The sequence below is a fragment of the Medicago sativa genome, chromosome 3 (assembly GCF_051527215.1).
Source record: "Medicago sativa cultivar Bolivia chromosome 3, Bolivia_mono, whole genome shotgun sequence".
NCBI classification, from domain to species: Eukaryota; Viridiplantae; Streptophyta; class Magnoliopsida; order Fabales; family Fabaceae; genus Medicago; species Medicago sativa.
In genome coordinates this window covers 31321787-31342943 of record NC_140751.1, presented here as the reverse complement: position 1 = coordinate 31342943, position 21157 = coordinate 31321787, and the positions used below count along the sequence as shown (strand labels likewise).

General features: G+C 35.1%; 1 protein-coding gene across 2 annotated transcripts; it reads right to left on the bottom strand.

Annotated features, from left to right (window-relative positions):
- Positions 1 to 4675: 4675 nt before the first annotated feature.
- Positions 4676 to 18917, bottom strand: LOC146937126 (uncharacterized). 2 transcript variants are annotated; one of them, XM_085751584.1, is made up of 16 exons: positions 18604 to 18917; positions 15843 to 17001; positions 15170 to 15305; positions 14967 to 15019; positions 14702 to 14792; positions 12197 to 13182; positions 10896 to 11021; positions 9856 to 9928; positions 8748 to 8793; positions 8540 to 8612; positions 7455 to 7520; positions 6515 to 6592; positions 6259 to 6431; positions 5949 to 5995; positions 5286 to 5526; positions 4676 to 5197 (listed from the first exon to the last, which is right to left on the bottom strand). In XM_085751584.1, the coding sequence occupies exons 2-16, from the start codon at positions 16163 to 16165 to the stop codon at positions 4839 to 4841; spliced, it is 2871 nt and encodes a 956-aa protein (XP_085607710.1). In that variant the 5' UTR covers positions 16166 to 17001; positions 18604 to 18917; the 3' UTR covers positions 4676 to 4838. The 2 variants fall into 2 exon arrangements, with proteins under 2 accessions (XP_085607710.1, XP_085607709.1); XM_085751583.1 differs by having other exon boundaries at positions 15843 to 16303.
- Positions 18918 to 21157: the final 2240 nt, after the last annotated feature.

The following is a 21157-nucleotide window of genomic DNA, read 5'->3' as shown; positions in this document are numbered from 1 at the left end:
GTTGCAGGATGCGGACGGCGCGTCGGATAAGATGGTTGTAGAAGGGAGATGGGTTGTGATGTGGGTTGATGAACGAGGCTCTAAACTGAGTCGGTGGCAAGAGAGTGGTGGTGGTTGGAGGACGGCGGCGCACGGCGGACACTGAGAAGCTGAAGTGATAGAAGGGCGGAGTCATGAAAATGGGTCATGAATGGGTGTTGGATAAAGTCTTTCAATCTGATTTGTTTTTATTTTCTAACACAAAAAAAAACTTGGACACATGTCAAAATATGGAGCATAAGATTTATCCAACGGTGGATATTAAGGCAAAGTTATGTAACTTTTCCCTCTCAAAAGTCATGGAATCCGGATCCATTTATTTCAGTCTCGAGCTAGCATCTTTTGCTCTCCTCTCCAGTCCATTGTATAAATACTAGGCTAAAATATGGTATTGGTCCCTGCAAAATAGGTCAGTTTTGGTTTTAGTCCCTGCAAAATTTTTTTATAGTTTTTGGTCCCTGCAAAAATAGGTCAGTTTTGGTTTTAGTCCCTGCAATTTTTTTTTATAGTTTTTGGTCCTTGCAAAAAATTTTGTTTTTGGAAATAGCCCCTGACCCCAGTTATGTGATGATTTGTCACTTTTATAAATTAAAAAATAATTATTGTATCTGTTTTATTATTATTTTTTAATTAAAAAATAATTATTGCTATATAAATTATAAAAAATAATATTCTTTTTATTAAGTAAGCACATATGCCACATATGCACAAAAGTGACAAATCATCACATAATTGGGGTCAGGGACTATTTCCAAAAACAAAAATTTTGCAGGGACCAAAAACTATAAAAAAAATTTGCAGGGACTAAAACCATAACTGACCTATTTTTGCAGTGACCAAAAACTATAAAAAAAATTTGCAGGGACTAAAACCAAAACTGACCTATTTTGCAGGGACCAATACCATATTTTAGCCTAAATACTATTATCTTGAAATACCACAAAAAAAAAGAGAGAAAGAATTTTTGGAGTGGCAGCTAAATTTAGTTTTTTAAAAAAAAGAAGATAAAGTCAAATAAATCCCTCTAGTTCACGTCGAGATCAATATATCTACATTTTTGACGTGGAAGGAGAACACCACTCATCTTATAGTGAAGAGTGACTTAGATCATGATGGACATGATTACTTAAAATTGCAAATTTAATGGGACGTTTATTACTTTGGTTAGACGTATTCAAAACTTGAGTTTGAGTTGGACAATCAAAATTAACCATATTTGACGTGTAGCTCCGTATCCATATAATAAGATGGGTAGTCAATTACCCGTTTATTATACCCGTTTAGCTACCCACCCCGTGTCCGTGACGGATTTTACCCACGGGTATCCGTGAGCATGGGTATTTTTGCCACCCCTAGTGTAGAGCACAAAAGTGTAATCAATAGTATTTTTGCTTATTTCGATGATCCTCAATACAGAAGACAGAATTCAGGAATTACTAAATATAGCACTCATTCCAAAAGGAAATTCTCAGATATCTATGAAGGATTGGCGACCTATAGCACTTTGCAATGTGTTGTACAAACTTGTCTCAAAGGTGTTAGCAAACAGACTCAAGCTGGTTCTCCATAAATGCATCTCTGACAATCAGTCGGCCTTTGTTCCCGACAGATCCATCCTTGACAACGCGATGGTTGCTATCGAAATTCTCCATTTTATGAAGACAAAAACTAAAGGTAATGATAAGTTTGTTGCTCTTAAACTTGATATTAGCAAAGCCTACGATAGAATGGATTGGGATTATTTAAGAGAGGTTATGATGAAGATGGGATTTAATCAGAAGTGGATTCAGTGGATGGTTATGTGCGTCGAATCTGTTGATTATAGTGTCCTTGTTAATGGGGAACATGTTGGACCGGTTATTCCAGGGCGAGGACTTCGACAAGGGGATCCGCTTTCTCCGTACCTGTTCATTATTTGTGCGGAAGGCCTCTCTTCTTTAATTAGGAACGCAGAAGAGAGTAACACTATCTCAGGTACAAGCATTTGTCGCGGGGCACCATCAGTTTCTCACCTTCTGTTTGCAGATGACTGTTTTCTCTTTTTCAAAGCAGAGGAGAGTCAAGCTCTTGTCATGAAAAATATTCTGAATATTTATGAAACAGCGTCTGGCCAAGCAATTAGTTTGCCGAAGTCAGAAATTTTCTATAGCAGAAATGTGACAGATGATTTGAAGAATAACATCACAAACATTTTGGCGGTTCGAGCTGTTTTGGGTACTGGTAAGTATTTAGGTATGCCGTCTATGATTGGTCGAGATAGGACAGCTACCTTTTCTTACATTAAAGACCGCGTGTGGCAAAGAATTAATTCTTGGAGCAGTAAGTGTTTGTCTAAAGCAGGTCGGGAAGTAATGATTAAGTCTGTTCTCCAAGCCATTCCTTCTTATGTTATGAGTCTCTTTCATTTACCAACTACGTTGATTACATCTATCGAAAGAATGATGAACTCATTTTGGTGGGGTCACGGGCGTACTACGCATAGAGGCATAAATTGGCTAAGTTGGGAAAAGTTGTCAATGCACAAGAATCATGGTGGACTTGGCTTCAAGGACCTGTCTGCTTTCAATTTAGCGATGTTGGGGAAGCAAGGTTGGAAATTCCTAACAGAGCCACATTCCCTTGTTTCCCGTATTTTCAAAGCTCGGTACTTTCCGTCTAAATCCTATCTTACTGCCACCATTGGTCATAATCCAAGCTATGTGTGGCGGAGTATTTTGCGTGCCCGTTTTATCGTTCGTGGTGGGGCGCGTTGGAGTATTGGTTCCGGTGCAACAATTCCAATCCTTGATGCACCCTGGTTATCTAATGGTGAGTCTATTGATGGCAGCATAGTGGGGGGCTCGAATGTCCGTGATTTTAAAGTTCAAAGCTTAATATCCGAGCATGGTAAGGTTTGGAATGCACCTATTATCAGACAGGTGTTTAGTAATGACATTGCCACTGCTATTCTGAATACGCCCTTATATGATCAAGTCCGGACTGATCGTTTTGTTTGGAAGGTTGAGAGGAACGGTTGTTATACGGTGCGAAGCGCCTATCGTCTGTGTGTTGAAGAGTTGGTTGATGTTTCCCACCTCCACCGACCGGGAAATTGGCGAAACATTTGGCGGCTTAAGATTCCACCTAAGGTAAAACATCTGATTTGGCGTATGTGTAGGGGTTGTCTTCCCACTAGAGTTCGATTGCAAGATAAGGGGGTTGTGTGTCCGACGAATTGTGCTAGTTGTAGTCATGCTTATGAGGACCTAAACCATCTGTTATTCGAATGTCCGTTTGCCATTCAAGTTTGGACATCAGCTGGAATTTGGTATGATATTCAACAGGCATCCATAAATTCTGATTCTGCTGTCGACATGATATTCTATTTGCTTCAGAATTCAACCACGAATGTTCAACAGATATTTGCTGCGACTTGTTGGAGCTTGTGGAAGCATAGAAACCTTAAAATTTGGGATGATGTAACTGAGGTGAGTGCTCAAGTTGTTGACAGAGCTAGACAAATGATTGAGGATTGGCAGGAAGCTCATTCACCACAGTTAGAGGTGCTGCAGCAGCCGGCTATGCAGCAGACACAGTCTGCCGTGTCTGTGCAGCCAGTACCACAACAACATCAGCAAACTGGATCTGTTGCTGTCGTGTCTGTGCAGCAGTCAGTTCTGCAGCAACAGCAGCAAACCGGACCTGTTTTACCACATTGGCAACCGCCTAGTGCCGGTAGGTTCAAGTGCAATGTTGACGCAGCTTTCTCTGACCATTTTAAGCGAACTGGTATAGGCATTTGTGTTCGGGATGACTCCGGAACTTTTGTGTTAGCTAAGGTGCATCAATTTAATCACATTTACCCGGTAGCAATTGGTGAAGCTTTGGGATTATATCATGCACTACAATGGATGAAGGATATGCAATTTGATCATGTTGATTTCGAAGTTGATTCGAAGATTACAAGAGATGCCTTCCACTCGCGCACAACGGATGTTTCAGAATTTGGAAATATTATTGGTGCATGTCGAGATTTGTTCTCCACTTCTTTCACAAACTCAAGGGTTGAGTTTATTCGGCGACAAGCGAATGCGGCGGCTCATGCGCTAGCAAGGGAAGCCACTTCTTTAGCTAGTCCCAATATTTATTATGATATCCCATTTTGTATTGAAACTATTATTATTAATGAAATGCTATAAGCACTTTTCCTTCAAAAAAAAAAAGGAATTCATTCCGTTTTTCAAAAAGAAGATTTCATTGAGTATCGAGGAATCAAAGAATTAAAGCAAGACTAAACTCCAAACTACTTCAATTAATTAACAACCATTGGTGTCTTAAGATGATATTGAAATGTTGTACTACTTACTCAATGGTTTCAAATATAAACAAATTTAACTTTTTTATTGTATTTATTGGCAGAACTTTTTTGTTGTATTTAATAATGTCATTCCTAAAATAATTCCAAATTAAATAAGTTTTATGTTTAATGACTTTATTTTTCATATAATAAGTTCCTACAAAGAGTAGTTTTGAAAGTGTAGATTTTTTAACAATATCAAGAAAATTGATCACATTTAATTAAAGTTTTTATTTTGGTCAAGACGTATAATTAAAAGTTTTTAATAAATATGAAGTTAAATAAAAATAAAAATTCTAATAGAGGGAATTTTTTTTTTTGGTCAATACCAGAGGATAATAAGTTTTTACAGATTGACTAGTCACTATTGACTACGATTTTAACTTGAGTGATGTCTGATCTATATTTACATATTCACATCTAAGGCAACTCAAGACCTAAAATTTACGTGGATAAAACGCTATCATCTCTTCAAGGCCATTTTCTTATCAATATTAGAGTAAACAATTTCCTGACAACGTACAAGTCCATTAGCTCCCCCAAAGCACAACCATCTCTCACTACCCTTGTTAATGTTCCATCTCACTTTATGCAATGCTGCCATCTTAGGAGGAAAGACTTCGGGAGTAGTCCCAGAATCCGGCTTTTCATTATCAACTCCGGGAGTATTTGTCGGCGCACCATCTCTACAAGCAAGAGCTGTGCTTTCAGCTGGTTTTTTCTTTCTGCTACAGCTCAGTTTTGGTCTTTTGGTTTGCTCCCGAGAAGACAATGCTTCCTCAGATACAGATTCCAAATCCATATTATCACCATCACAAAGAGCTGCAACAAATTGAAGATTGGATGAATATTCTCAAAAAATAACGACAGTTGATCATATTAGAATCACATCATAATTAGCAAGGCTGACCTAAAATCTGACAATCATCAGTAGAAGCTTTTATCATTTGATTAAACGCAATTCTGCTTTTGGATAATAAGTCTCGGAAAGATTCTGAATATCTGCCTCTTTCTTGCAGCTTCAATGGGAAAGGAGAGTTTGATACTGGAGTGTTGACAATGATAGTTGATTCCTCTTCAGTCACTGATCCACATAGAAAGAATGGAAGTCGATTGTGCGAATGATCAGTCTCCACTGATTTAGTTGTTAGCTGAATACATAAAACAAACTCATAGTCATAATTATTTTTATTCTGGGATGGATTGGTGGAGAAAATTCATGTACCTAATCAAGGATTCTGTTACAACTACAAATTTGAGGAATATATGAAGCAACTAAACGAAAACTGGAGTCCTCTCAAATTCATACCAAGGCAAAAGATCCACGTCTCAGAGTTTTAAAAGAAAATGAGGGATATCAGTCACTGATAGATAACTGTCGTAAGTTAAGTACTCTTTTAAGGGCTCACTGTCATTTATTTTGTATTTCTTAATTCATGTCAAAATAATAGAGTTCAACTTAAAACAGTGGCATGCAAGGGTTGAAATCTTGACTATCATATAAAGTTCTAATACCACGCCAGAAGAGGTGCTGGTAATTGCAAGTATATCTCCAACAAAATGCTACTCTTACCTGAAAACGGACAGCAGCACCATCTGCACCACAATATGCAACCATGCCTGACATGTTATTATAGAACAGGTCATTTAGATGGTTAAGTAACAGTAATGTGCTGTTTAAGTGGCTCATTATGATATTCAGACAACTTAATATATATCATTACTAGATAGCTTGTTTACTGAGCAAAACTAACAGATGCTTTACGCCACACCGTATTTTTCATAGTATGCAACTTGCAAGTTTATCTAAACCCAGTTTTTTCTAAAAGAAACAAGATCCATTTTGATAACATCACAGAAGTAATGCATACCGAAAACAGTACCTGTTATCGGTGACACTTGAACACTCCAAATGGCATAAGATGAATACGTAGTACCATGCAACCAAGGTTGTTTCTTTCCAGTGTATATCGTTCCGGTGACAGGGAGGTCATTTGCAGCCTTTGCCAAGCTAATGGTTTTCATTGTTCCATCCTCAAAACACATAATGATGCAGCTACAAAAGCATAAACAAAATAACTCAGTTAACTATAACAACGAGCTCAGACATCATATGATCCAGTTAAAATCATGGATTACCTTGGCTTTGACTGCCAATCCAGACTGTAAATGATTCTCTGGGAAGGTTGGAGGAGCCTCAGAGGACGAAATGGATTACTACAAATAAATTTCCATCATGATGCAAACCATTGGAAACAAGTTTAACAGCCTCCAAGGCTGAAGGTACAAATATAAATGAAGAGATACTAATAGTTGTAATTTCTAATCAAGGAGACAGCAAAGCTAACAAAGACATGCTCATATAGATAATACAAAGAAATATTGACTCTCCAGTTGACTCATTCGCAATGCTTACATTAAGAATGCAAATGAACTGAGAGTAAATTCAAGAGGATGCAATATTAAAGAAGACATATGTATGCTTATATTTGTATATACAAGTCAAGTTTACCAGCTCAAGGTTCATGGAGAGAACATTATTTGCATGTAGAATGTAAATAGCCACTTCACAAATAGAAAAAAACAAAGAAAAAGTGCTAAGCAATTTAGCTGGGTTCTGCAGTCAACAAAAACTCTAAATACCTACTACAACTTTTCCTTAGCAGTAAAATACATTCTAAAACCAAATAAAAGCAATTCTGATCACAGGTCAAATGCAACAAAAAAGTGATTTGAAGTAGGAAAAAACATTTTTTTCAACAGCACAGACAAACAATAAAAGCGCCATCAGTTTTAAATTTACAATAAGCTATTTTCAGCAGCAGTAGTAATGTTACACAGAACATGCTTAGAACTCAAGTCCCGCACTGGATAGATATGATTCTTGACAAGAATTTCTAAAGAGAGGCAATCCTCGCCTTACAAGCCGGCTTTGTAAGGATGAGTTAGGCCCAAATTTCAACAAATACAAAGATATTGTAAGAAAATACCTATCGTTCAAAAAGAAATAAAAATACAAAGATATTGTAAGAAAATACCTATCGTTCAAAAAGAAATAAGGAAAAAAAAAAAAACTCACCGTAGGTCCCAAAACTTGAGGCCTTCATGTCCTGCGGTTACTATTAAGTTAGAAGTCTCTGGATCACTGAAACATTATAACAAAAAACCAAATACTATTAAACATTTCAAAGGTAAGAGGATCGTCAAAGGATGTAAATATAGCTCATTTCAGATGTAATATATTCGTCGGTGTAATAAACCAATGCCTTGTTTATTGAAGTAATCTTCATAAAAACAAGGGTGCGTGTCTACACAATGAAAAGAAAATTGCAGCCTTGCAAACCATGTCTGAACACAAATGATGCTAGTTTTATTATTACTGAAAGAGTTTGATTAAAGAACGAAGACAGTTAGTTAGAATTGATTCCTAGCATAATAGTCAATCTCCACAGTGATTTCAAAAGTGCGCGCACACACACACACACACAATAAAGAAATAAGTTAAATAAATCATCTGGAGGAATTAAATAGATTAGGTTTTAGCTGCAGTATCTATTAGAGTTCTTATTTACCAATGAATTTGATGAGGGAATGCAGAAGTGAAAATCGTATACATATATAAAAACATATCTTTAAATAGACACTACATTTGATTCTTAAAGATGTACTTTAAGAGCAACATATTGTTAAACCTCTTATTCGAGAACAAATATAAATTATAGCAGTTATGGTCAGTAATGTTTTTATTTTTATGGCTTGGTTACTGTTTTTACTTGTAATAATTGTCAGTTATGTTGTTTGCCTTGAGGAATAAATAGAGAGAGGAAAGGGGAAAGTGATTATTGGGTAACTATTCAGGGGTTATGGGTGGGAGAGAATAAGCTCTCTAATTTTTGGAATGGAGAGACCAAGGCTCTCAAATTTCTTTGAGGAAACTGTTGTATCTATTCTATCTTTGATTTTCCTTTAATCTATCTCTTGCAATTATACAAACCAGATTTCCCTTTTTAAATATCAATATATTTTGGCCACTGTTAAACAGAATTATTCAATAAAAGTCAGTGTTCAATTCAGTTTCCTAATTATGACTACCAGTTTCTAACACACACTCAGTTAGATCATTCACATCAGTCTTTTGGCTGAGAAGGTTAAATTATCACTAACCCTTCAAAAGGAGCCCATGCAACTGTTCTAATAGGAACAGTATCCCCACCAAAACAAAGTATAGGCTTTGTATCTGCAGATAAACAACTGAGTCAATGGACAATAGTTTATCACTCATATGTAGTAAATTTATTTCCCAGCACAGCTCCCTTCCTTAGCAACCCCAACTAGATAAACGTAAGAACACGTTGGGTAGCAAAATTATTACCATCACATTTAGATGAAGAATTTGTAGAGAATTTCCACAGAGCAACCTAAATATAAAACAACTTATTTTAGTAACATACATTGTTTAAAAAGATTACAGATGACAATATACTGATATATTAAGAGTAATGATACAGCGAATCATAACAGATTTAAGATACAGAATTATTACATAAAGGTGTAGGAAAAAAGATAAACTTAAGAAAGTAAATATAATGGTTTCACTCTTTTCCTTCATAATAAAATATCATGCACAGATGTATGTATTATATGATTATTAAAACGATGAACCAACCAACAACTAAGCCTTTTCCAACTACATGAGGTCAGCTACATGGATCACTTGACGCCATAATACGCTGTCAGGTATTGAGTTCAAAGATAGATCATTTATCACCAAACCTCTCTTAAATGATTGGCCTATAGTTTGTTTTGAACTTCCATTGTCTCTTGAGCTGTCTCCCATCTAGTCAACCTCTCTTACTAATGCTTCTAGTGGGCTTTTCCTCACATGCCCAAACCATCTAAGACTAGTAGACTACCATTTTCCATATAATGGAGACCAATTCGGTGCCTCTTTTACTTCAGAAATTTTGTGGTAGTAGAAGTAATCTTGATCCTCTTTTGTACCAATGTCCATTTGAGTTCAAAGAAATGTCAGTCCTTCATTAAAAAGTTCAACGGAGTAACTCTTCCACCGTTTCTTGATATTTTGTTCTTTGACCATTACGTTTTCCCTCATCACCTTTTAAAGCACCTCACCCTATAGCTCTCCTAAACCACTCCGCTTTTATACATTATAAGATAAGATGCTCCTTTCTCGAAAATAAGTGTTAGATATAGTAAAATCAAAAGCTACAGCCAAATCAAAGACAAATTCTATATTTACTTCCCTACATAACCCATTGACAACATGATACCCACTGGATGCCCTACACAGATAACCATTTATGATTTATAGCACTTAGGAAATCTCACTTTGACTAAACCTATCTTACAAAAACTTTACCTAGTGTTGCTCCTCTATTCCATATTACTAAAGCAAGGTAAATTTCATTTAAGAAAGGAAAAGAAGGCATAAATTGGATAACATTAGGTGCAAATTATACCGTTCCATCATGGCAGCCAGCAAGTAAATAATCATGAGGGGGAGTAACTGACCACTCCACTGTCAGTGGAATGCTGTGAAACAAAAGAACAGAGTAAAATAAACAACATAGCCAGTCTAGAAAAACATATATTAAAAAGCATTGTGTACAACACATTCTTCAGTTGCATGAATTTAACAACAAGAAGACAAGTTGTCAATAACACGAATTACGAGCCACCTTTTTCAAGTGATTCTAATTTTTAACATTCTCCAGAATCAATGATGGGCAGAGGATTATAAACAGAAAATTCAATTCAGTAAGGCAGAGTCGGAGATCTAAATATTGCAATTTCTTTTAAAATTGATGTTTTTAAGTTTTCCTGGGCAGAAAATTTAAATAAAACCAACATTTTTTTCAGTAATCATTTGCAGCACACAACTCATGAAACGCACAATTGTTGACAATCTTTTTTTTTTTTTTACTCAAGGGCTATAGATCAATATTTAGCATTCTATAAATTTAACATTCTTGCAAAGTACCATTTCTACAAAGTATTCTTATTTTTCTAAGCAGCACAGTAGAGTGTTCTATATAGAACTTTTCTAATTCAGTGCCAAGCCATAACAAGCCCTATTATGCAGGTCCACTGTTTTTTACAAGCATAATGCATTAGCATTATAATATTTGTGAATTCTCTCTATTGATACACTTAGCCTATTAATTTGTGTTCCAATGTCTATTACAAATTTGTTATACATAATTATAAAACAAACATCAACAATGTGTTCATGAATTCTTTTTCTTCAAAGATTTGTTGAAAAGAAGGAACCTCTCAATGCATTGGTGGAATTTGCGGTCGTGTAACTGGAGATCACAGGTTTGAGCCATCTAATCGACTTCTTACAAATGCAAGATAAGGCTACCTACAAAAGACCCGTAATGGATCCAACACTTTCCTTAACCTCACTATGGCAGCAGCTCTATGTTTTTTCATTTTAGTTTGTTCAAAAACGTAGATGGGTTTAATGTCCGTTTTAGTTAGAATGGAGGAAAATTACCTCTGTAAGCTGCCACGTTTCAACATTGAGCATTTGAATACAGGCTCCAATTTTATAAAACGAGGATCCGTGCCCTCCTTCTGCGTATAAACTGCTCTCAGTGCATGAGGAAGAGGAACCTCCCACCTGCAATTGATACAAGCAACAACAAAAGTCATCCACGTCATAAGCTCCTCAAAATCACAGATAGTAATAAAAGGAAATTGCTTTTGTTGAGAATAACCAATCACTGAAATTTTAATTAACAAATTAACAATTTATCAATGGCAGTGCTATGATGGGGACTTGGAGATTATGGGGTGCCTAGGTACCACATCAAGTAGTATGAGATACTAGTGGAGCACTTAAGCAGCTTGGTTCACCCCCACTAATAGCTAGCTTCTAAAGGAGGGTTTCCAAAGTGCTTGGGTGCTTATCAGTAGTTGTAGGTGGGGGAGGAAAGGGGATGAATATTATTTTGGATCTGTGAGAGAGGGGTATCTTTCACTGACGAGTCGGGTCTTTGTAACTGGTAGGGATTTCTTCTGATTGAAAAATCATTGCAGGCAATCAGAAATTTGTCGCTAAATGTCTGCATTTTGTGCAGATAAGAAGAAAAAAAATAAACCATGAATTTGACAAATAAAAACAGTGAACTGACTATTGCAACTATTCTAACAGTCAAATGACCATTTCAACGGCGAACATAAAACGTAGTTGAATCTACATGAAAAGAATCGGTTGTGACTATTGCAACTATTTACTTACTGGTACAATTCAATTTCAGCTTTAACATAACAATAAACTATGTAATTTGACTTACAGCATAGGTACCTGGACAACAATTGGAATACACCAAAGAGTAACTAGCTTAATCAACTACATAATTTATTAAAAAAAAAAAAAAAAACTACATTATAATCTTAAATCTTCTAAGTTTAATTTATCATAACATTGACCTGGGTTTACTTTATGATAAGCATTAGTCTGAGAAAAACTTCTTATGCTCCATAGGTTGTGTCACATTTTATTCAAAATATACCAACTGTCAACCCTAATTGTCTATTGAAGTAGTTGTCTTTTGTCCATTATGTCTTATTCAACTTTTCAGGAGAGGTCGTTATGTCACAGACACACAGTCAACATAGTATAACGATTAGAACAATATTTACTTAAAATATCCAAATTTCAAATACCTCAAATCTAATAGAGACGATAGTTCATAGCAACATATAAACACAACAACAAAAATAAAAAGAAATCATTCAAGTATCACCAAGAACATTAACAGAAAATGGAGAATAAGGCCCAAAACATCTTACACTTCCAGAGATCCATTGCCCAACAAGACAGCAAGATAGCCCATTCGATGCTTGCATGAGGAATCAAGATTGCTAAGAGGCCTCCATTTGACATCCCATGCCACCTTTCCATTATGAGCTAGGCATGACACAATTCTAGGCAATGCTACATTTTGTGGAATGGGACAAGTAGATGCTTGAGGTTCCAATACAGGGCTACCATGTGGTTGATGATTTGCCTCATTCTCACACTGAATCAATAATGGCCTACTTGTATCCGGGCTACAACTTCTTTCCCTATGATTAATATCCAACCCACTTCTTGCAACAAGAGTTTCTGAATCGTATGCAGAAGCAGCTTTCTTGGCATTCTTTCCCTTTGTATTCGCAGCAGCTTTCTTGGCATTCTTTCCCTTTGTATTCGAAAATTGTTGTGAATGATGTTCATCAGAACTGCCAGGAACTACATCTGGAGAAATAAATTCAGCTGAATCTGGAAGTTGAACAGTAAGAGGAACAAATTGGTTCTCACAATTTGGATCACTCACTGTTCCATCTTTTGAATTCTTTTTCGGTCTTCCTTTAGGCCTTTTTTTACTCTTGTATGTAATACAAAGTATTTCTTCGTTGTTTTCATTATTCCCATTCGGGACACTACCAGATGATATGTACTTGGTCCCACAATTTGTACTATCCACTGCTATTACAGTTGGATTCTTTTTTGGTCTTCCTCTTTTTCTCTTGTTTTTAATAGGAGATATTTCTTCGTTGTTTTCAGTAGGATTCTTTCTAGGCCTTCCTCTAGGCCTCTTTATTTCTATCGATTTGTCATTTGTGCCCGTGTCTTTTTTAGGTTTTTTTTCCTTCTTCCCGGGGAGATATGATACTTCTTCGCTCTGTTCCCTGATATTTAGAAGACACCATATTTGCACAGCACCTCTGCCAGTAAGTGAGGCACCCATTTTGTGATAAGATGAACCAGGTGGATGAGCAGCAACAGCAATGAACTAAACCAAGTATCAGAAAGAAGGTCATTTAAGTACAACAGTCACAGAAAATGAAAATTATTTCATACTTCAAAGTCTGGAACAAAGGTAAGTGCATCATTTTACTACATATATGAATATAGGTTCAGACACAATTAGAAAGCAGACCACAAAACTATCCAAATAGGTATATGTATGGAGTAGGTAGTATGTAGAGCATTGCAGAATTTTAAAATAAATTTGTTGATCTTGCTGCTGTGTGATCATGACATCGCTTTACCAGTGTCTCCATCATAATTAACAAAAGGATTTAGGTAAGCCAGGTGGTAATTTAACATGGTGTCAACTAGCTATTAGGCCGAGTCCATGGCATTTGACATTTGGCATACAGAAAATGATGAGGAAGATAGTACTGATATGAAAACTCAGTTTTCTACTTAAGCAAAAAAAGTGAACGACAAAAAGGAATTACCCACAACGCAGGGGATAACTACATGGGTCAATAGCAGCAACAGCGACGCTATACCACTATAACGTGGTGGAATTTGGACAAACCGCAATTGTTCCCCGGTATACTATTTAGTACAGAATGCTATCAAATAGCGACTATAGCGGCGATATAGTACTATTGCTCAGAGGAATTTTAACAATCCACTATCTGAGATTGACAACACTGTCAAACAACATTATATGTCTCCAAAATCATTTCTAGTGATAAACCATTTAAATCTAAATCCTTTTAACAGTTTGGAATAAAAAAATTCTAGATCTCTCTACCTCTCAATACATGTCCAAACCACCTAAGGCAGTGTTTTTCCATTTTTTCAAAAGTAGGTGCTACCCAAACTTTCTCTTTAACACATTCATTACTCTAATCATATCGTGTCTTAAATGCCCACTCGTCCATTGTAACATTCTCATTAGTAGAACACCAACCTTTTTCTGTTGGATTTTTACTCCCCAATATTGAGTACCACACAACATTAATTTACGGATCTTACAATTGTGTGATAAAATTCTCTTAAATTGAGAAGCAATTTTCTATCACAAAGCAGGCTAAAGCCCCTTTGCATCTCACCCACTTGAATCCTTTAGGTTAATTTCTCTGTTTCATTGTTATTTGTTTCATGGATCCAAAATTCTTAAATTGTGTTGAATTTGGTATGCTATGGTCTACAATTTCCACCTCTATTCTACAATTATGTGACCCTTGCTTATAATATATGCCGCACACTATGTTTTACTGCTACTTCTACTCACTCATTCGGAAAATTCATTGTTAAATGAGCAATCACCCTTAACTCTTAAAAGGACAATACGCTGGTATGCCATATACTATGTGCCCCTTACCTCACCATCAAACTTCAAATAAAATCTCCCTCAACGTATGAAACATCACACTCAGAACCATGAAAAAGACAGAATTGACTGTTTATATTGCATTCAAACTTCAAAGACTTCCCAAAGAAGCAACAAAACAATATAAAGAACTAATATTAAATGTTCAATATATGTCTAAAACAAAGACAAAACGAAGTACCTCACATTTAATTGAACAATCAGGCTCCCCATGCATCCTGGGACACCAATCTAATGCCCATACAGAACCTCCAACATTCATCACAAAGTCTCTGCTCCAACAAAGTGTTTAGCCAAGTTAAACAATAATCAGCGACAAAATACTTAACTTATCAGCAAGTTAAAAAATAAGTGTTACGCGAAAAATAAAATACAAACATAAACTTAAACTCCATAGAAATGTCATTGAATAAACCACGACAAAATAAGTTAATATCAAACCATACTTGGATTCTTGAGGTTTGGCATCCCCAAGTTGCTCCTCCTTTTGCATATTATGCTGAAAAGAACACACACAATGATAATGTCTAGAAAGTCTAGTTATCACTAATTTATAACTTAAACCCAAAAGCAAAATATATACTTAATATACTATAACTTCATTCCTGGCAAACAATTAAATTAGAGTAAAATATAGGAGGACTTGTACCTTAGGAACAGTGGCAGATGAAAACTGAGGTAAGTTTATGTCATCTTTGATATCATTTTTCTCATAACACTCAGAGCTCCCAATTCCGTAAGAAAACCTAATGCTTTTAGATGGATATTTAAAATCCTTCCATTCTCTGCACATTTAATGGTCAACCAAAAAAAGAAATTAAGGGGTTGTTTGGAAACTTCTAAAAACTATATAGTCAATATATTGAAGATATATTTTAATCTCACGAAATCCAACTTAGAGATTCGGTTCATAAAAAACAAACAATTTCAAAGTTGATTTTATTTTAATCCAACTTTCCCTTCCCTCTTCAAGTAAATATTTGATTGGATAGACATAATTGTAGGAACCACTTAGTCATTCAATGATTATTAGAGACACTCATGTAACTCAACTGTAGAATATAGTAGACCTTACATAGACTAGCACTGCCTTATAACCAACTCATTTGAGTTGGTTAGGATTGATTAGGCGATAGTGATACAAACTGAGGTTACAATATATCATAGTTGTCAATCCACAGCATCATAGCTGATGCATATTAATCGATAATACAACCAAATCGCATTGCTCAAGAACAAAACACATTTGCCATTTCTTCACAACAGATTAACAGCAACAAATTCAAAAAATGCATGAAACAATTAGTTCTTTACAATCATACCTTAAAAAAGTGATGGAAGAAAACATTCTCTTGATCTCGCTTTGCTCAACATCAGTGTTGCGTTCTTCTTCCCCACAGAGTTTGGCAATGGTGTCCATGTCTTCAAAGAAATTCTCGGCAGAGATATCAAACAAAGAAATCTTAGGGTTAGCACCACTGCTGGTACTACCACCACCACCTTCATCATTTGCCGCTGTAGCAGAATCATCAGCAACTCTTTCGCTCTCTTTATTTGCCTTCGTCTTTTTCTTCTTTTTCTTCTTCTTTTTCTCTTTGATATTAAATAGTGTGGCAATACTTAGGTTATCTTTTTCCTCTTCCATTACTCTCTTGTTTGCAATTGCAGGTGAACTTCAAAAAACCCAGAACTGATATTCAAACCCTAGACAAGCTAAAACCCTGTTCTGTTGATAAACAACGCCTTAATCCCTTTTGTGAAAGGTAAATGCCCTTTACTTTACCTAGGTGGACAATTTCAAATAAATTAATTAGCAATTTTCTCAAATATTATTCACGCACCCAACCTCTATAAGCAGTTAGACAAAATTAACTGAAAAATAATTTTAGGCCCGCCAATAAATTAATTCATAATATTTGAGGGGGCAATACAATTGAATTTAAACTTTGTATAGTGAATGTAGCACTTAACAGTTAAAGCAGAACATGAAGAAACAACGATCTGAATTTTAAAGTGATACTTGAAAACCAAAACAACAGTATGAACATATACAAAATAAAGACCGTACAATAAATATGATTATCAGAAGCGTTCCATGACGATCTCAAATATCTAAAAACATTAATGCTAATGATAAAAAAAGCCATCAAAAGAGAATAGCATATGTCATATTGATGCTAGATTTCACATGACCATCCACACAAGCAACTAATGTTGACCGAGAAGTTGCAGATCTGGAAGATATGCAAGAAGAGAGCAACCAAAAGCTGTAACATCCAGAGATTTTAAAGTGAATTTTTTTCCAATAAAAGTCTTCCACAGTGGACATAAATTGAAATATAAGGTTTGAGAACTAAAATAGAACTTTAAATACAAATCAGCCACATTTTACAAGGAGGGAAAAGTTTAAACTATAATTGGGAATTTTAGACTCTAGACACTTGTGATCCAATATCCAATTGACTCCAAGATAAGTTATACCTGAAAAAGAGTCAACAGAGTGGGATGAGATACTACGATCTCAGTGAGTTACCAAACTTGGGATAAAAACATAGTATGCCAATTATGAAAATAACTGATAATCATAACTCTGGAAGATTATGATCATAAAACATAATAATATATACTTTAGCTTTAAACTCTTTTGTTTACCAAGTACTCAGGATTTGCCTTTCTACTGGATATCTTGATTCATCCAGGTTTGCCCTGCAGTTCTTATCTATAAATAACTAAGCGTTCAGGATTTGCCTTTCTACTGGATATCTTAATATATCCAGGTTTGCCCTGCAATGCCTCATAATAACTAAGCAACAAGATATTATCTTGTCAAATTTTACTTCGGATTCCCTTGAGTGTGAGTATTCTCAAGAGTCACAGCCCATCGGGAGGAATCAAACCCCTATCCAATGTAAAACCACCGGGTGGAATCAAACCCTTTCCGGTGTAACCCTCACAAATTATTATTATGCTTTACTTTTCAATACTCAAGTACATAAATTATGAGTATTAACACTAATCACATTAGTGATTCTTTACTAGATCAAGATTCATAAACAAGATCTACTTTCAAGATTATATATAAATCTTGTAACTTCTTTATCAATTAATACGAAGTATACTAACCGATTACTCATTTCTTTTTATCTTTACTTATACACTTGATTAACAATTATTTAATATTCAAAGGACAAGTAAAATAGTCTAACTTTATATATTCTTTACATAACATTTGCCTTAGCATGTTATCAATCCAACTCTACAAATGACAATACTTCATCTTAATGCTTAGTTATCTTAGAATTATAGAACATGCATATGCAATGTGTACTTTAAATCATAAGTCTCATATTAACAATTATTTCATCAAACATCATATACAATTCTACAAACCAGTCCTAAAATTCAGTTTTAAGATAATCAGAACTCAACTTCGCATATTTAATTAACATAGCAAACGACATCCGAATTGAGTAAACAAACATTCTCTAAAAAGCTTAGAATGTATAGACTATAAATATTAATTTTATTTTGTGGTTTAAGTAACCAATTAGTTCAGTTTAACTAAACAATATGCATGAGTACAAAAATAGGACAGAAACATTTCTCTAACTTGTAATCAGAATTTCTCCTACTCTAATTAATGAAATTCAACGATTCTTGAGTCTATTCTGTAGATATTTTTATCTACTTTGAAATGGTTCAAGTTTCACTCTCGAATGATCTCTGTAGCAAGAGTTATAAGCGAAATACTCACAGGCTGTCAATATTACGAGTTGCAGATTTTTCTCTCTCTTACACTCACTCAATTAATTCAACTCCTACAATCTTGTGGTGTTTCAAGACACTCAAAACTGTCCCAAAGCCAACATACATAGTAAAACAAATCATAGCACATATCATACACATTAAATTCTATTCTGTTCAGCAAAACATCAAAAATGTAACAAGCATATTCATCATGTAACAATTTATCAATCCAACACTAATATGCTTGCATGATGATTTAGTTTTCTAATTGAAATCCTAAAATCCCAATAATTAAAACCCTAACCCATGCATGAGGGATGAAGGAGGGGAACCCACCTGGACTTAATGATGGTAATGATGTTACTTCAAGGTATAATTTTCTTCCGTTGCTCCTAGCTTCCTCAATTTCATCTTTTTATTCAAATCTTTGAAACCCTAACTTCTCAATCTTCTCTTTTCGGCTGATTTCTAAAGCTCTCTCTCTTTCTATGGGTCAAATTCTTTAATTAACGGAATGGGTAAATGCATCGGAGTGTTGGGTATAGCTTGCATGTGGAATTTGATCAACAAAGAGAAGGAATGGTTTTTTCTCCTTGTTTTGGTATGGCTGATGCGTGAGAGAAGAAGGTGATGGTAAGTCAAAAATTCCTATTTTGTTGACCTTTTAATCTTATTTATCTAGTTGGGAACTTATGATGTCAGATGGCTAAGTTGCCCCCACTCCTTTGTGTACAATTACTAACATATCCTCAATCTTTAATTCTATTTTATTTCAAAACCATTACTACTCTTAATTAGGTACTAACTAAGTAGTTTTGGTTTGGGGTATTACAAAAAGCAGCAAAGATTAAAATGTGAAGTCCACGACAAAATAATTTAATCACTCATTCAAGAGGAGGCATTGCCACTTGAACTTAACCATTGCAATTATCAAGTTATCAATCACAGGGACCAGTTTACAAGGTGAAAATAGAATGCTGAGTTCTATTTAAATGAGCAGAAAATAGATAATTCTAGTGAAATTAGCAAACAACCGGACCAATAAGGCAGATGAAACCCATGTCCGAAGATTAATGATTTCAATGAGCTAAGAAAGACATCTCAGAAAAATTAACTGAAATAATTTTAGGCCCACTAATATGTTAATTCATAATTTTAGTAACCTAATTATGATATGAAGGGACAATAAAATTGAATTTAAACTTAGTATATTGGATGTAGCACTTTACAGTTGAAAGCACAGCAAGAAAAAACAAAAATCTCATTTTAAAAGTGATACTTGAAAACCATAACAACAATATGAACATAACACAATAAACACCATACAATCAGCATGATTATGAGAGAAGTTCCAAGAGGATCTCAATAGCCACAGATATAAATGCTAATGATAATCAAGCGAATCAAAATAAAATATTATATGCCGTTAATGCTAGTTTTCACATGACCATCCACATAAGCAGGAAGAGAGCAACCAAAAGCGGCAAAGATACTTCAAATGTGAGAAGCCGTTACCTGCTACTGCGACTGCGACGACAACGCTCGGAATTTTCTCAAGTTCACTTGATTAACCTAAAATGCAATTTCATGTCATTATGTAGCTTCAACAAATCGTATAACTAAAATCAGATGTTAAAAAATAGCCTAAATCAAGTTCAGCTTTGAAATTAAAACAATAAACGTAAATCCCCAAAAGTAAAGCATTGATCTCAACGTCAACAACAAAAACAATAAAAAGTAAAAAGGGGCAAAAAAACCCTAATTTGTTCGAAATCAAAATACCATCAATAACATTTTGGGATGTGCACATATTTCTTGATTGAATTTAATTTGATGTAAGCAAATTAGGGTTTTGGTGTGAACTGCTCTTTTCAGAAAAGAAAAATAAGATATAAGGATTTGACGGGGCAAAATTTATTTGTGTAGCTTTTATTCTCAACTAATGTTTTCGCCCGTGCATCGCATAAGATACGTGTTGGATACAAACATAGTCTATAGCTTTTTTTTTTGGTCAAGTAGCGTAGTGGCTAGAGCTCACACATTTTAAATGTGGAGAAGTGGGGTGTCCGGGGTTCAAATCGCGGCCCCTGCATATAATATGCAATATCCCAACCAACTGAGCTAAGCTCACGGAGATAAACATAGTCTATAGTTTATTGTAGGCTTAAATGAACTTTTAATTCCCCTATCTATAGAAAAATGTAATTAAAAAGGGGAATATGTCCCTTGATTAGTGATAAATGATGAGTATATCACAATTTGCATCCATTAGATTTTAAATGATAGAGAAAAATACTTCATTCTTAGCTCTGTGAAAATAGAGTAGTTAAATATGATGTTTGTTGTGCACAAGTCCTAGCTCAGCTGACAAAAATGCTGAAATTGCTACGTTGGATGATGTCACCGGGGTTCTAACTAGGGATGGGCAAAGTTCAGTTCAGACCCAAAACTGTGTCCGAACTAAACTGGTTTTCAGTTTGTTTGAACTGAACTGAACTGAACTACAATGGAACAGTTCAGACCGAACTGAACTGGTTCTTCAAAATGGTGAACTGTTTCGTTTAAAAAAAAAACTGAATTGAATCAATGTTAACTTAAATGGTTTTTTTCCAGTTCTGTTTGAACTCTTACAATATTCTTTGAACTGAACTGTTAACAGGAACAAACAGTTTTTCCTACAAGCAATCCAAACAATTTTTACTAAAATATCTTGACAAAAATCTCCAAAATGAATTAAGAGTTTGAATAAGAACTATTTAAGATCAATGTTGACATTGATTCAATGTTGCAAGCAGCATTACACATAAGTAAACCAACATCACAAATTAAGATCAAATCACTATATAACCAAAAAAAAAAGAAGCAAATCTGATAAGCTGCAAGCATAATC